The 18,415-nt window shown below is 42.6% G+C and overlaps 1 protein-coding gene across 3 annotated transcripts in view; it reads right to left on the bottom strand.

The window, feature by feature from the left end:
- Positions 1-4,498: 4,498 nt before the first annotated feature.
- Positions 4,499-18,415, bottom strand: part of LOC122924967 (zinc finger protein OZF-like) — a 31,225-nt gene continuing 17,308 nt past the window's right edge. The window contains exons 1-3 of one of the 3 annotated variants that reach the window (XM_044276512.1): positions 17,475-17,531; positions 12,027-12,118; positions 4,499-6,665 (exon numbers count right to left, since the gene is read on the bottom strand). In XM_044276512.1, the coding sequence (XP_044132447.1) occupies positions 5,200-6,665; positions 12,027-12,087 (1,527 nt within the window). In that variant the 5' untranslated portion in view covers positions 12,088-12,118; positions 17,475-17,531 and the 3' untranslated portion in view covers positions 4,499-5,199. Of the gene's footprint in view, positions 6,666-11,769; positions 11,826-12,026; positions 12,119-17,474; positions 17,532-18,415 lie in introns of those variants that run through there. The other 2 variants (XM_044276513.1, XM_044276514.1) reach the window with 2 other exon arrangements.

Consider the following 18,415-nt stretch of genomic DNA (forward strand, 5'->3'; position numbering starts at 1 on the left):
TACAGCAGAAGTATCATTTTATATTTCACTGCAGGTTAACATGTAGCTGTATAGCGTAATGGTTAAGGTTCTTGGCGCTAATGTAGAAGGTTGTGAGTTCAAATCCCGGCAGTTTTAGTAATTGTAAAAAATGTATGGCACAAAATAAATGTGTAATTACAAAAAAAATATATACAAAAAATATATATATCTATATCCATAGATAAAATCATACTTCTGATATATATGAATGCATAATATGTGGTAAACTACTACTGATGTTTTTAGCCATATTATATTTACATATATTTATAATATATAATATATTATAATATATGTAAACATAATATGACTAAAAACTTATATATATATATATATATATATATATATATATACACACACACACGTTTAAATCAAATTTAGCCTCTATTTCTGAAAGGTTTCTGCCGGGATTTTAACTCACAACCTTCTACATTAGAGCCAAGAACCTTAACCACTATGCTATATAGTGTCAAATATATCTTTTATATAAAATATAAATATTTTATATAAAAAAAATTAAATTTTAATAAAATAATAAAATATGGAAATCAGTCAGGAAATCCACTAGGCGGACATAAAACGCCTTTCTTTTATCTTGAGACTCTAAATTTAATTTATGCAATTAATGAAAACAAAGGGGCAACCAATTATGCAAAATATATGTAATAATTTAAATGAGTATAAAACCAATACAAAACTGACATGAGATCATTGGATAGACAAATTGACGCAGTACCAACAAACCACCACTAGATGGAGGTGTAATCCACTATCACTTTCTCATCAGCACAGAATTATTAAAAATAACATATGATAAGAAATAAATGCTATATCTTTATCAAACAGACCAATAATTAATACGTCAAGAGAAGCTTAGGATTTTCTGTTTACAACAGGTTATAACATGACAAAATACAGATTTATACAAGAACAATAAATGTTGTCCCTTAACTCTGTCTCAGTCTATGACAATCAAAAATATAAATGATATTAATATGATATTATATCCCACTCAGCAACCAGACTATGGAAATATAATTTCCCAGAGTTTTCCTCTACTCAGACAATGTCTAATCTCCCATTAGCAATATGCATCTTTGCTAAGAGGACAATTAGCATTATGGAGGTGATTAACACAATACGTTCCCACAATATGGGAACTCTTGACTATACGCTGAGAGGAATATCTTAATAATATCACAAACAAAAATATAACATACGTTACCAAGTCAAGGATGGACAGATTTCGGGTGTGATTAGTTCTTAAAACTCTTCCAGTAGACAAAAATTAATCCAAGTTTCTTTTTTGTTGTTGCAGTTATTTCAGTTGAAGAGTGTAGATTCATAGATAGCTTCTCCCATAGATAGCTTCCCCCAATGTTTTTACATGCATACTTTATACCCCATGTTATCTAAAACTCATCCCCTTCCAAATTAGGGATCTCCAATCAGACAAGGTGGGTGTATTCGTATGCAGATACCAATGATGTCATTTTAACCCTTGGAATACTGGTGAAAATGACATACTATTATTAATTTACCTCTAGATGGCACTGTTGTACCACATGACAATTTCAACATTAACTCTAAATACCTAATAATATATGCAGATGACCTCATTGACCTATTAAATATACATCAGTATTAAGGGTTTCTTCCTGACATTTTAATTACCCCTAATCTAGACATGTTGGAGTCACCATCTCCTACTGTCTTCTTAGGGACAATGGACAATGGTTCCTTTTACTTAACATCCGGATTCATTAACTTGCCCACACGGCTGGCTAATAATATTCCGCTCTCCTCATGAAATCCAGTTAGTAGGAAATAACTTCAATACTTTTCTAAATCTTAAAAGTCTATATGGTCAGTGGGATATACACGGCATAAAATATATATTCTAAATAATGCGCATATATATATATATATATATATATATATACACACATAAACACACTGTTATACATAGATGACATATTATATAAGTCATTGGTTAAGATATGTTGCAAATTTAAATACACCACACAGGAATATATAGAATATAATTATGAAGACATGAATGGGACATTCACACACCCAATACTTCCCTAATGATTTTGTAATGAAGTAAAATAATACAATGCTATTCAAATAGTTGTCTCTCACAGATATATGTCTGTAGGACCCATTATAGTATTAAAAGATACACTACATCTGCTCACACTAATTTTAAAAGACAATACATTCTATGTCCCTACAAACATGTTACCCAAACTGAACTCAGCATAACCTCATCTCGGCCTGTTTCAACCCTATAGAGAAATATCAGACTCTGGTTCAATCTGTGATTACACTTAAAGGCAATGGGCTTTGATATTTAGACTATAATATCTTCAGATAAGACTGTACACTTATGAAAATGCATGACAATAGTTACATGTTAACCTGCAGTGAAATATGAAATGATACTTCTGCTGTATAAGAATACTTACTACATGATAAACTACTATGAGGTTTTTCTGACACAGTTTATCATTCAGCTTTATAGCCAGCATGGTTAAGGTCCTTGCCCTCTAATGTAGAAGGTTGTGAGTTCAAATTTTGGCAGAAACTTTTCATAAATAGAGGCTAAATTAGATTTAAATACACTGACTCGAGCATCGCGCTTGAACACACCCGGTATTCAGCCGAGCATCGTTATGCTCGAGTCGAAACACCAGTTCGGCCGAGCATGCTTGCCCAACACTAATGTTAAACTAAGGTGTGTCCTGCAATTAGCATCACAGGTGTCTTGAAACTTGTAATCCATCAGTCTGCCTATTTAAAGGGTGAAAAGTAGTCACTGTGCTGTTTGGCATCATGGTGGGTACCATACTGAATATGGACCCAAAAAGCTAAGGAGAGAGTTGTCTCAGGAGATTAGAAAGAAAATTTTAGCCAAACATGTTAAAGGTAAAGGTTATAAGACCATCTCCAAATGTTCCTGTTACTACAGTTGCACATATTAAGACATTTAAGGTCTACAGGACTGTAGCCAACCTCCCTGGATGTCGCCACATGAGAAAAATGTATGGCAAATTGAAGAGAGGGTATAATTAACAAAAGAGCTTAGAATAACTTTGTAAGAGATTACAGGTGAATGCCAAGGTCAAAGTATATCAGTGTCAGAATGCACCACCTGTCTTCTGTTTTAACTAAAGTGGACTTAATCATAAGTCGAAAGTTGAAAGCAAATCATAAAAAAGCGGAATTCATGCGGAAGTCACATCAGCTCTATGTTCACAGACGCATATAAAGATAAGAACATTGGGGTTCATTTATTATCAGATATACTCCAATTTTTGGCGTATATCTGTTGCAGATTCAGCAGCATAGGGGATTTACGGTCGAATTTGGGACTTTTTCCAGCTCGCGCCAGGTCTAAAAAAAAGGAGGCGTGGCATGGGCGGGAAGGGGGCCGACACATCTCATTTATCATTTTCTATGCAGAATTTAGATGTACAAAATGATCTAAATCTACGCCAGCAAGGGAGCTGGTGTAGATTTAGTCAGGCAATGGATGCGTCTACGTTATGTAGAGGTCGCATAACTACGGCACATCCACTGCCAGCGCAGGGGTTATTAAGACCAGTGTCACAGGGTGTCTTGAATCTGTGCAGGGTACAATGAATGGGTCCTCCAACAGGATAATGACCCCAAAAAAACACAGCTAAAACATCCAAAAATGGCTAAGATCAAAGCATTGCATTATTCTGTGATGGGCCTCTATCAGCACTGATCTAAATCCTATTGAAGATCTATGGAAAGAGCTGAAACATGCAGTCTGGAGAAGGCACCATTTAAACCTGAAACAGCTGGAGCAGTTTGCTCACAAGGAATGGTCTAAAATACCTGTGGCCAGGTGCAGACATCTCATTGAGAGTTACAGAAATCACTTGATTGCAGTGATTGCCTCAAAAGGTTGTGCAACAAAATATTAACTTAAAGGGGTTGTCTCATCATGGACAATTGGGGCATATCGCTAGGATATGCCCCCATTGTCTTATAGGTTTGGTTCCCACACCTTCATCGAGAACGGAGCCCTGCAAGTGAAGGAGGGCGCACTGCGCATGCACAGCCGCTCTACATTCATTTTCTATGGGGCCGGCGAAAATAGCCGAGCGGTGGCTCAGCTATTTCCGTCAGCCCCATAGAAATTAATGGGAGCGGGGGCCGGCTTGGTGGTGGCTGGACCGCAGTCCTCCAGCCACCACCTTGCGGGACTCCGTTCTCGATATAGGTGCAGGTCCCAGCGGTGGGACCCGCACCTATAAGACAATGAGGCATATCCCAACGATATGTCCCCATTGTCCATTATGAGACAATCGCTTTAAGGGTTCCATAATTTTTGTCCAGGCCAGTGTCCTTAGTTTTGTTTTAGTTTGTAGGGCCAATGAATGTCACTGCACTAGTAGAAAGTATAATATGAGGCAAAAAGAAACTGGCGTAGCACAAATATAAGATTTTATTTTATCATTAAATACTGTTTGAATGAAGATAAAATATTAATATGTCCACATACACCATAAAACAATTATATGGAGTGTTGTTATTTTCCCCCATGTCACTCTGGATTCTCCCGCAGTGTGGGTGGAGGTATGAATACAGGGATGAGAAGCAAGGTTCATAGGGACAATACTTTGTTTCTATGGATTCCGGTAACAGTTGACTCGGTATATAGTTTGGTCGTTGGAGAGATCCAGGATAATCCTACCCAAGAAATAAACCTTCTTACTGGCCGTTTAAGGTCCATAAATAATCTAATTAGAGAAAAGCGAATCTAAAATTAGGAAATAAGACTACCCAATGCTAGTTGTGTGGGAGATTCGGCTGAATCAGACGCAAAACCAGTTTTAGATATTTATTTCTCTCTAAACCGAATATCTTAAGGCTACATGCACATGACCATATGTGTTTTGCGGTGCGCAAAAAAAAATAAAAAGATGACATTCGTATAGATTGTAACAATGCCTAAAACGGACAAGAATAGGACATGCTCTATTTTTTTTGCGGGGCTACGAAATGGACATACTGATTCGGACAGCACAAGGTGCATGTAGCCTAAAGATGAGAAATCTGCTTCTTTCATGTGTGAATTCTCTCATGTGTAACAAGATCTGATTTTAGTCTAAAACATTTCCCACCTTCTGAACATGAACACTATACCTCTCCTCTGTGAACCCCCTGATGTTTAATAAGATGTGATTTCCGTGTAAAACATTTCCCACATTCTGAACATGAATATGGTTTCTCTCCTCTGTGACCTCTCTCATGTCTAACAAGATCTGATTTTTGTCCAAACCATTTCCCACATTCTGCACAAGAATGTGATTTCTCCCCTGTGTGAACTCTCTGATGTTTAACAAGGTATGATTTCCGCGTAAACCATTTTCCACATTCTGAGCATGAATATGGCTTCTCTCCTGTGTGACTTCTTTTATGTCTAACAAGATTTGATTTATTTGTAAAACACTTCCCACATTCTGAACATGAATATGGCTTCTCTCCTGTATGACTTCTCTTATGTATAACAAGACTTGATTTCTCTGTAAAGCATTCCCTACACTCTGAACAAGAATACGGCTTCTCTCCTGTGTGACTTCGCTCATGTATGACAAGATGTGCTTTACATGTAAAATGTTTTCCGCATTCTGAGCATGAATATGGCTTCTCCCCGGAGTGACTTCTTTGATGTTTACCAAGAGCTGATTTCTGGGTAAAATGTTTTCCACATTCTGAACATGAGTATGGCTTCTCTCCTGTGTGAATTCTCTCATGTGTATTAAGATCTGATTTTTGCAAAAAACATTTCCCACATTCGGAACATGAAAATAGCTTCTCTCCTTTGTGACGTCTCTCATGTGTAAGAAGATTTGATTTTTGTGTAAAACATTTCCCACATTCTGAACATGAATATGGCTTCTCTCCTGTATGAAATCTCTGATGTTTAACAAGACTAGATTTTTGTGTAAAACATTTCCCACATTCTGAACATGAATATGGTTTCTCTCCTGTGTGACCTCTCTCATGGGTAACAAGATCTGATTTTCGTGAAAACATTTTCCCACATTCTGAACATGAATATGGCTTCTCTCCTGTGTGAATTCTCTCATGTCTAATAAGATGTGATTCATATATAAAACATTTCCCACATTCTGAACATAAATATGACTTATCTCCTGTGTGTCTTCTTTCATGTATAACAAGATCTGATTCATATATAAACAATTTTCCACATTCTGAACAAGAGTATAGCTTCTCTCGTCTGTGACTCGTCTCAACAAGATCTGATTTATCCATAAAGTATTTCCCATAGTCTGAACAGGAATATGGCTTCTCCTCTGCATGAATTTTTTTGTGTGTAGAAAGAATTGAGCATTTAGTGATTTTTTTTCCACACTGAAACCATTTACCCCCTCTGTGACCGGTACTTGTGGTAAAAATCTGTGATTGGTCAGGAGAAGGTTCCTCATGATTAGGGGGATTGTACGATAGATCTGTACTGTAAAGTCTTGAATGTACATTAACGGTAATGAGGTTTTCTCCTAAAGAGCACTGCATGATGTCTTCTTCTTTATAATTTAGTGATACCATGAAGTTTCCCTCAGAATTATTGCTGGGATTTCCTGTTAAGATAAAAATTGAATTTTTTATATATTTTTTTTTACCAAACTGCAGAGTAGACAAACTTATTCATAGAATGCTGGAAGTTGATCCAGCAAGGTCATTAGTTTTAAATCCAGAATTCTGGTTTACACTTCATCATGACTTTTTATTAAATACACTAAATTATGACCCGATAAAACTTAAAAATATTAAAAACCTGATCACATCTGGTAGCCAGCCCTTGACTTTGCCAACACATTTTGGCCTTCAACATCAATTGGGCATCACTTTAACACTTAAATATCTCACCACATTCTTCATCACAAACTACACTCATTATTAAATAATTTTAGCCCTGATGATGTTGATACTCATTAGCAGAATCCATGCCCAGCTAGAGCTTAATTGATCATCTCATTAGTGTACCTCTTCTGCTGCTGAAATCTTGCAATGCTCAGTACAGGCTGCAGTCTTCCTGGCTCTATTGTGAGAGACTGTCCATCTTCCAGAGGTAGTTTTGGTGTGGAATTACAGCTTCTAATTCTATCTGCTTCTTTATTTTACTGCACATTGTACTGAGCATTTGTGAGACAGCAGGAGAGGAGGTGCACTTTAGCTATAGGTGGACAGAGAATGAGTACATTTCATGAATACAGGACTCGTTCTTAGCACTCTTTTTAGCTGGATACAAATGCTTGTTTTAGACCACTAGATTTATTAGCCCTAAGAAATCTACCTCCCCAATTCCCAAAAAGTTGGGATGCTGTGTAAAATAAATGTAATTAAAAACATATCTCAATGGCCCATATTTTATTCACAATAGAACATAGCCCATGCAGTAATTTCCAGTACAGAATCAGCCGGCTGAGGGCTTGTAGATCACAATATTGACCTTGTCCCTTTGCGCACATGGATTTGGCTAGATTTTCTGAATCTTCTCATGATATTAAATACTGTAGATGGTGGGATATTGAAAGTCTTCACAATTTTATGTTCAGGAACATTTTTGTGCATGTTTAGATGCAGTTTACACAGACTGGTGAACCTCTGCCCATCTTTGGTTATGAGAGACTCTCTAGCGTGCTCTTTTTATATCCAATCATATGACTTCAAGAAACCAAATCAAGCACTTCTATTGGATTTCAACAATAAGGAGGAAGCTTTACTTGAAGTCACCAGAGTGCTGGATTTGGTTTGCTGAATTTGCTGCTGCACTATTTACACAGGAACACTGTTATGGGGGGGGGGGGGGTCTGTGGATGACACATATATAGAATAAGATGCTATATATGTGTCATCCAAAGATCCCCCATACCTGTGTCATCCACAGATATCCCTATACCTGTGTCATCCACAGATGCCCCCATAACAGTGCATCATCCACAAATCCCCGTAACAGTGTCATCCACAGATTTCCCATAACAGTGTCACCCACATATCCCCATAACAGCGTCATCCACAGATCCCACATAACAGTGTCATCCACAGATGCCCCAATAACAGTGCCATCCACAGATGCCCCAATAACAGTGTCATACACAGATCACCTCCCCATAACAGTGCCATTCACAGATCCCCCCATAACAGTGCCATCCACAGATCCCCCCATAACAGTGCCATCCACAGATGCCCCAATAACAGTGTCATACACAGATCACCTCCCCATAACAGTGCCATCCACAGATCCCCCCATAACAGTGCCATCCACAGATCCCTCCATAACAGTGCCATCCACAGATCCCCCCATAACAGTGTCATCCACAGATCCCCCCATAACAGTGCCATCCACAGGTCCCCCCATAACAGTGTCATCCACAGATCCCCTCCATAACAGTGCCATCCACAGATCCCCCCATAACAGTGCCATCCACAGATCCCCCCATAACAGTGCCATCCACAGATCCCCCATAACAGTGCCATCCACAGATCCCCCATAACAGTGTCATCCACAGATCCCCCATAACAGTGCCATCCACAGGTCCCCCCATAACAGTGTCATCCACAGATCCCCTCCATAACAGTGCCATCCACAGATCCCCCCATAACAGTGCCATCCACAGATCCCCCCATAACAGTGCCATCCACAGATCCCCCATAACAGTGCCATTCACAGATCCCCCCATAACAGTGCCATCCACAGATCCCCCATAACAGTGCCATCCACATATGCCCCCATAACAGTGCCATCCACAGATCCCCCCATAACAGTGTGTCATCCACAGATCCCTCATAACAGTGCCATCCACAGATCCCCCCATAACAGTGCCATCCACAGATCCCCCCATAACAGTGCCATCCGCAGAACCCCCCATAACAGTGTCATCCACAGACCACCATTAGTTCAAAACCCACCAAATGCACACCTTTTGGTTCAGAAGATTTTTTTTCTTATTTTCCTCCACAAAAACCTAGGTGCGTCTTATAAAGCGAAAAATACAGTAATTTATTTCATTAAATGGTAAAATGCCTCACTTTCAGCGAGTACAATGCGAGAAACTTGCGGTGTGTGGCAGTGTGAGTTCCCGTTCTGAACTCTGCTCCTCTGAGAGGATCGCACAGCATCATATCAGTGTAACTCATTAGATTCCAGGTCTCGCAGGGACACACAGCGTTATAAATCATTATAATGCCATGCAATCCTGTCAGAGGAGCAGAGTTCAGCACAGGAACTCACACTGACACACGCAATGAGTTTTTTGCATTGAACTCGCTTGTCTGTGTCTGGCCTAAATAAGCTATCTTTATTCTATGATTCTGCCTGAACCAAATGTGATATTTATGCTGAGCAATTTTAAAGATTTTTTTTCCATTTTATAAAAGGGCTTTATTTACATTTTTATTTTTATATATATATAATTTTAAAATTTTTTTTTTTTTGGTCGCTTATATAATTAACTGCCTGAGAAGAAATAAAGGTGGCTCCCCCATCCCTGCACTGTTCTTCTATCACCATGCAGGAGCCGATCATAGTGACCACAATATACATGTAGAGAGAGTATATGTGCATAAAACAATATCTGTCTATATAATGGTCTTCATTCACACCACCGGAGGCTATAAAATAACAAAGTGTACATATTCAAATCCAACATAGCGCCATAAGAAAAAATAAATAACAGGGCAAATCTGTGCACCACTGCTCCATGCTCAAGGGGTATACAGAGACACGGGGCCTGTGTTCTGGTGATCTAAGGCCCCTTTCACACGGGCGTTGCGGATTGGGGCCGGATGCGTTCAGGGAAAATGGTGCGATTTTGACACTAAAACAAATCATTTTTCACCTTGGCAATGGCAGTGAAAACTGATTTGTTTTAGTGTCAAAATCGCACCATTTTCCCTGAACGCATCCGCATGTTTGCGTTTTTTCCGCGCGGGTGCAAAACATTGTAATGCGTTTTGCACGCGCATGAGAAAAATCGGCATGTTTGGTACCCAGACCCGAACCCGGACTTCTTCACAGAAATTCGGGTTTGGGATCAGTGTTGTGTAGATTGTATTATTTTCCCTTATAACATGGTTATAAGGGAAAATAATAGCATTCTGAATACAGAATGCATAGCAAAATAGCGCTGGAGGGGTTAAAAAATAAATAAAAATATAACTCACCTTAATCCACTTGATCGCGCAGCCGGCATCTCTTCTGTCTTCATCTTTGAGGAATAGGACCTTTGATGACGTCACTGCGCTCATCACATGGTCCATCACATGATATTTTACCATGGTGATGGATCATGTGACGGACCATGTGATGAGCGCAGTTACGTCATCAAAGGTCCTATTCCTCAAAGAAGAGGACAGAAGAGATGCCGGGCTGCGCGATCAAGTGGATTAAGGTGAGTTATATTATTTATTTATTTTTTAACCCCTCGAGCCCTATTGTACTATGCATTCTGTATTCCGAATGCTATTATTTTCCCTTATAACCATGTTATAAGGGAAAATAATATTGATCAGGTCCCCATCCCGATCGTCTCCTAGCAACCGTGCGTGAAAATCGCACCGCATCCGCACTTGCTTGCGGATGCTTGCGATTTTCACGCAGCTCCATTCACTTCTATGGGGCCTGCGTTGCGTGAAAAACGCTGAATATAAAACATGCTGCGATTTTCACGCAACGCACAAGTGATGCGTGAAAATCACCGCTCGTCTCCACAGCCCCATAGAAATGAATGGGTCCGGATTCAGTGCGGGTGCAATGCGTTCATGTCACGCATCGCGTCCGCGCGGAATACTCGCCCGTGTGAAAGGGGCCTAACACTTCTGTTGTGATCAGATGATACATGAATTAGTGCAGCGACCTCTTTAAGGACTGGGCTTTATTTTTCCAGTTTTTCAGGGATGCAGCTGCATGAGGCATGTGTTCTGTGGGATGACGACGTCTCCATTTTGGGGAACATAGATCATCATATGTGCTGTACATGTATGGTGGATGTTGTCTTTTTAAAGATTGCACCTGCTCTACAGCAGAGCCGGTGCCTTAGCCGCTGGATGCCTGCTGTTTTACACAGCAGACACCTGGGGCTAATATCTGCGATTACAGACATTTAGCCCATCAGATTCCATGGACAATTGTAAACCAGTCATATTAGGTGGCTTTCCCCGGAGCGCTGCGTCTGCGGGGCTTGAACTGCTTTGCTGCGCTGAGATAGGGGAAGGCATTTATGTCAATAGCATGCATCCCTCTGATGAGTTCCATGCAATTACAGCTGTAGTTCTTGCAGGTGGCCATACACTGTAATGCTAATTTATTGCAGTGTAAAGGGGAAGCTATCCGAAGATCGAGCTATCCGAAGATCTCATAATCAACTGCCATAGGAACCATCAAACCATCAGCACACTGAAAACACATCAAGGGGGAATGATGGCCTTGCCAGCTAACCAGACAAACCTCAGAGATGTTGCAGTCATAGTGTACCACAGAATCTAGAGGGTTAAATGGCTGAGGATCAGAGTTACTACTTTTCTCGGCCACTGCAGTAGGAGCCCGTCTATGTATTATACCTGGCTCCTGCTGCAAATGGTGCGGGCACAGCTTCTGTGACAATCAATGAATGTAACTGTATGTCCATTTGTGGAAGGGTTGATAAACCTCTGATATCACTTCCTCCATTCATGATTCCATACCTGTGGAGACATCTCCTGGAATGTCCTCCTCCACCTCACTCTTACACGGGGGATCGCCCATCATCCTCTCTTCTTCATCCTCCACTTTAATATCAGTCACATCTTCCCCCTGATTTGTCATCTGTAACAATTCAGTACAATACAGCAGACAGGTGGGAAATCTAACAGATCCACATGAGAGACCCCCACAATCTATGACCCCTCTATGACTGCAGGACCCCCCTATATAGATGTGTACAGGGCACAGCTCCATCTACCTGAGGGTTCCCTGGGACCTTCTCTTCTGGACAGTCCTGGGAATACAGAGGACGGGGACATCTCTCTGGTGGATTTCTCCTCCTGGATCCATCTGTGGAGACACAAGCACACAGTGACTGAATACATGGCCTCCTGTAGATCTGTCTATAGATCAGACCCTTCTCTCAGCTCCTTCACTTCTAGGTTTAGTGATTGGGGGAAATAACAATATTGTCTCCTCACCACCTGTGCCGAGGTACCAGAGCCTTGTAGGCTGTGATCTGAGTTGGTTTATAATAAATGACATACATTGCCTCATTTGTATCTTGATCTATGATTAGCTACGGTAGATAAACACTATATGGAGAAAAGTATATAGAGACATGTTGTAATCTTTGGATTCAGGTGTTTCATTTTGTGCCATTACCACAGGTATATAACAGCCAGCCTCTAACCATGCAGTTTACCATTAGCACAGTGTATAACAGAGTCTGGAGGTGGCGGTAGCAGCATCAGGAGAAGGCCACCAAGGGGCTCAATCACGGAGTCTGGAGTTGGCAGCAATATAAGGAGGCCACCGAGTGGCACAATGACAGCATCTGGAGTTGTCAGCAGTATGGCACAATGACAGAGTCTAGAGGTGGTGGCAGCAGCAGCATCAGAAGGAGACCACAAAGTGGCAAGGTGACATAGTGTGGAGATGACAGCAGCAGCATCAGGAGACCACAAAGTGACCCGGTGACAGAGTGGGGAGGTGGGTGGCAATACCAGTACCCGCTGATGAAGGTGGGTAAAAGAAAGAGCACTTGGCATCAGATGGGTGGCAGCATCAGAGTAGTAGCTGAGGCAGGTAGCCAGAAGAAACCGTTCTCTTTTGTCAAGGTTTGGGTGAGGCAGCATGGATGATCTAATCAGATGCATCAAGAATTGGTGGGTTGAAATCCTGACTGATCCAGGACTTAATCATCTTAAAAACGGTCATCTCCACCCTTTGGGTGGACAGGCGAGTTCTTCTTGGGGTAACTATGGCCCCCCGCCCCACTAAACACCCGCTTTGATGCCACACTACTGGCCGGGCAGGACAGCTTTTCCAGGGCAAACTCGGCCAGTTGCGGCCACAAATCAAGTTTGGCTGCCTAGTAGTCCAGCGGATCTTCAATGACGGCTGGCAGGGTGCACTCCAAGTATGCCACCACCTGCTGGCTCAGGTTCTGCTCCAGGTCTAGATGCTGCTGCTGAGTTGTTTCTTCACTATGCAGGTGAAGAAAGCTGTTCATCAGCGACTGTAGACTCAGGCTGCTGCTGATGGAGCTGGTACTGCTCCTGCCACCCCACCCCAGCAGCCATGGCAGTGGAATGTGAGCACAAAGGGCCCCTCCGGTCAGACCTGCGAGAGGATGGACAATGGCGCAGATAGGCAGCGGTCAACTGACTACATAGGATGTCTCTGTAGTAATTAAGTTTTTCCTCCCTCTCAGTGAGTGTAAAAAGGCCCCCATTTTAGCAGGCATGCGGTCCTTCACACTGCATGCCTGCATGAGGTCTCAGAGTGAGGAGGCGTGTCTCTCAGTAATCCAATATGATTGGCTGGCAGGGAGCTGCTGGCTACAGCAAGTGTGTATGGAAAACAGTTTTGGCCTCAGAGAACTGGCAGAGGAGCCATCTTGAGAAGGTTCTCATATTGTAAATGTTTAAACAACCGTAACTAAGGGAAAAACTTAAGGAAAACGGTGGTATGTGAAGAAACTGAAGATTGCTTTATGCATAATGCGGCTGCTGCTGCAGCAGTAAAAAATTTTTTTATGAAAACATAACAGTTGCCCTTTAACAAAATACTGCCACACCGACAAGAAGGTGATTTTTCCCCCAACAGTCTGCGAAGCCGGTGGTCTACCCGAGACACGTTTGGCTCCCGACCTCCCACTGCTGACTCCCAGCCATGCTACCACCTTGCTGGCTCAGCCGCTGCCTCACGGGTGCGCTGCCACCCTCTTCTCCTAATGATGATGAAGCCCTTTCTGCAACCGGCTCCCAAGTGCGATCAGCTTCATCATCATTGAGTAGTGTCTGCACGTCACTGATGTCCTCCTCAACCGTCTCTAGGTCACCGCTAGATGACACCGGGAGCTCAGGCCTCTCACTGCGACATCTATCTGCGCCAGAAACATTTAGGCCTCGGCCACTCCTCTGTGCATGGACTGGCACTTTTCTGTCCGACATACTTTTAGCTGAACTAAATAAATTAAAAGCAAAATTAAAACACCCGTAAAAGCTACAAATGTATTTTCCTTTTTGTACTGAAATGCGCCACTAAACGCTTTCACCACAAATGACTGCAACAGTGAAGTGCGTATATATTTTCTGTCTGTACTGAAATAGGCCACTAAACACTAGTGATCAGCGGCATAGGCGATATTAGTTTTCGCGATATTTCCAGAATTTTTCACATGATATTCGCAATAGATTTGCAAATTCTAGAATTCGTGATCTCCAGACATTATTTTTGCGACTGCACAAATCGGCACTATGGATGCGCATATTTTTTGCTCAATGCATGCAACTTCACATTTTATTAGGTCTGAGTAGATGTTACTGATTGGTGCAGTAAGTATTGTTGTGACATCACAGCACTAGGTCTGTAGCTGTATGTATGGACAGCAGAGAAACAGTAATCCCTATCACACTACCTAACACCCTGCACTGGAACCATCAGCTCCACTATATCAGGATCTAACCTGCACGGACTATCTGTATTATATATATCAGCTCCACTATATCAGGATCTAACCTGCACGGACTATCTGTATTATATATATCAGCTCCACTATATCAGGATCTAACCTGCACGGACTATCTGTATTATATGTATCAGCTAACTATCTAATGTAATACACAGCAGAGCCCAGAGCACAGCAATGTCACCGCTCTCTCTCCCAGAGCTGCTGGGGAGGTTCTTATATAGTAAGGGGGAGGAGGCAACTTTCCTATTGGTTGCTAGGGATGTTGCTAAGCTCTGACAAAGATATTGCAGCCTTCTCATTGGCCCACAAGTAAGAAGGGAGGTTACTGATGGACAAAATAAATCTAGAATATTCGCAATTGCGAATATATATCACTATATTCTACATCTTCACGAATTCTCAAAGTGGCGATGTTCATGATAAAAATTTGCGATTAGAATATCGCGATCAACACTACTAAACGCTTTTACCGCAAATAACTGCAGAAGTGAAATGCGTATATATTTTTCTTTTTCCGCAGATATAAGCCACTAAAGGCTTTTCAACGTAGCACTTGCATCTCAAGAACAAATAGCTGGAATGACAGAGCTGTATAATGGCTATTGGGATCCCCAAATAATCTCTCCCTGCACTTGTAATTCGCTTTTCTAGCACTGTCCCTAGCGCCTTCCGACCTCTCTCCCTGCACTAAGATGCTGTGAAATGATTCCTCCCTATCCTTTCCCTGCACTTATAAATAATTTTTTAAAGGTTTTTTTCACAAGAAGGTTTTTCCAATTGCTGTCCTTAGCACCTTCTCACGTCTGTCCCTGCACTCAGAACGCTTCAAATGTCTGACTCTAAGATGGCTGCTGTATTTATAGGGCTGGCTGGCTGCTGATTGGCTGCATGCATGTCAATCTGGGTGATCCCGCCTTCCCAGAGTTCCTTGCCCCATGTCCTCAGTCCTCACACGTCTGGCCGCCATTTTAAGAAAAATTGTGATTCGTTACCACGAAGAGGCTGGTGCTCCTCCTTTACATGTCACTGCACACACGTGTACACACTGCACATGACGGCTCTTACCCTGTGATATAAGAGGCTGGAGCTCCTCCATTACATGTCACTGCACACACGTATATACACTGCACATGACGGGTCTTACCTTGTGATATAAGAGGCTGGAGCTCCTCCATTACATGTCACTGCACACACGTGTACACACTGCACATGACGGCTCTTACCCTGTGATATAAGAGGCTGGAGCTCCTCCATTACATGTCACTGCACACACGTATATACACTGCACATGACGGGTCTTACCTTGTGATATAAGAGGCTGGAGCTCCTCCATTACATGTCACTGCACACACGTGTACACACTGCACATGACGGCTCTTACCCTGTGATATAAGAGGCTGGAGCTCCTCCATTACATGTCACTGCACACACGTATATACACTGCACATGACGGGTCTTACCTTGTGATATAAGAGGCTGGAGCTCCTCCATTACATGTCACTGCACACACGTGTATACACTGCACATGACGGGTCTTACCTTGTGATATAAGAGGCTGGTGCTCCTCCATTACATGTCACTGCACACACGTGTATACACTGCACATGACGGGTCTTACCTTGTGATATAAGAGGCTGGTGCTCCTCCATTACATGTCACTGCACACACGTGTATACACTGCACATGACGGGTCTTACCTTGTGATATAAGAAGCTGGTGCTCCTCCATTACAGGTCACTGCACACACGTGTATACACTGCACATGACGGCTCTTACCTTGTGATATAAGAGGCTGGAGCTCCTCCATTACATGTCAATGCACACACGTGTATACACTGCACATGACGGGTCTTACCTTGCGATATAAGAGGCTGGTGCTCCTCCATTACATGTCACTGCACACACGTGTATACACTGCACATGACGGGTCTTACCTTGTGATATAAGAGGCTGGTGCTCCTCCATTACATGTCACTGCACACACGTGTATACACTGCACATGACGGGTCTTACCCTGTGATATAAGAGGCTGGTGCTCCTCCTCCATTACATGTCACTGCACACACGTGTATACACTGCACATGACGGGTCTTACCTTGTGATATAAGAAGCTGGTGCTCCTCCATTACAGGTCACTGCACACACCTGTATACACTGCACATGACGGCTCTTACCTTGTGATATAAGAGGCTGGTGCTCTTCCATTACATGTCACTGCACACACGTGTATACAGTGCACATGACGGCTCTTACCTTGTGATATAAGAGGCTGGTGCTCCTCCATTACATGTCACTGCACACACGTGTATACACTGCACATGACGGCTCTTACCTTGTGATATAAGAGGCTGGTGCTCCTCTATTACATGTCACTGCACACACGTGTATACACTGCACATGACGTCTCTTCCCTTGTGATATAAGAGGCTGGTGCTCCTCCATTACATGTCACTGCACACACGTGTATACACTGCACATGACGGCTCTTACCTTGTGATATAAGAGGCTGGTGCTCCTCCATTACATGTCACTGCACACACGTGTATACACTGCACATGACGGCTCTTACCTTGTGATATAAAAGGCTGGTGCTCCTCCATTACATGTCACTGCACACACGTGTACACACTGCACATGACGGCTCTTACCCTGTGATATAAGAGGCCGGTGCTCCTCTAATACATGTCACTGCACACACGTGTATACACTGCACATGACGGCTCTTACCTTGTGATATAAGAGGCTGGTGCTCCTCCATCATGGCCTCCTTGTACAGATCCTTGTGTCCTTCTATATACTCCCACTCCTCCATGGAGAAATAGACAGTGACGTCCTGACACCTTATAGGAACCTGACAACACAATGACACCGTCATCACCCAGACCCCTCCAGTGCTGTTACTGGAGAATTTCCCAGCATTCCCAGCAGTGTCACCTCTCCAGTCAGCAGCTCCATCATCTTGTGGGTGAGTTCTAGGATCTTCTGCTCATGTATCAGGGGGTGAGGGGGAGGCTCTGTGATGGGGTGAGGGGTCCTGCTCCGCCCTCCTGACTCCTGGAGATGGATGATAGGAGTCACACAGTCCCCCGATGTCTTCTTCACTATTGTGTACTCCTGTGGATGGAGAGAGACACTTAGGAAATAAACCCTTCAGGGGCAATGTGCTCTCCTCCGGCCCTCTCCTCCTGGTACAATGTGCCTACTTACCTTCTCATGGCTCCTACAACATGACTATTGGTCACTGGTCACATGATACATCACTCACCATATTGGGGGCTGATCTTCAGGTTCTCTATCACTTGGAAGGTCTGGAGGCTGTTCTCCAGGACCCTGGACTCTTCCTATCACTTCCTATGATGGATTCTCCTCCCCGATGTCTGACTTGTTACAGAATACAATAAAGAGGAGAGAAATCTAGAAAAGTTTACCTCTCCGCTCAGCAGGGAGATGATCTCCAAGGTGAGGTCTAATATTCTTCTGCTGATCTCCTTCCTGTCCATCCTTCGTGGTCATTCAGGAGAATAAGAGAGAACTGTAGGAGCTGGAGGCTTCTAGTACTGCAGGCGCCTTTATGAGAAGAGGAGAGGAAATCATCCAGGGGACAAGACCAGATGTCACCTCCAGAACCGCACTTCCTGAGCCTGGAGGGGCCCCGCTTCTCAGAGCCC

Source organism: Bufo gargarizans, chromosome 1, assembly GCF_014858855.1.
Source record: "Bufo gargarizans isolate SCDJY-AF-19 chromosome 1, ASM1485885v1, whole genome shotgun sequence".
Classification (NCBI taxonomy): Eukaryota; Metazoa; Chordata; class Amphibia; order Anura; family Bufonidae; genus Bufo; species Bufo gargarizans.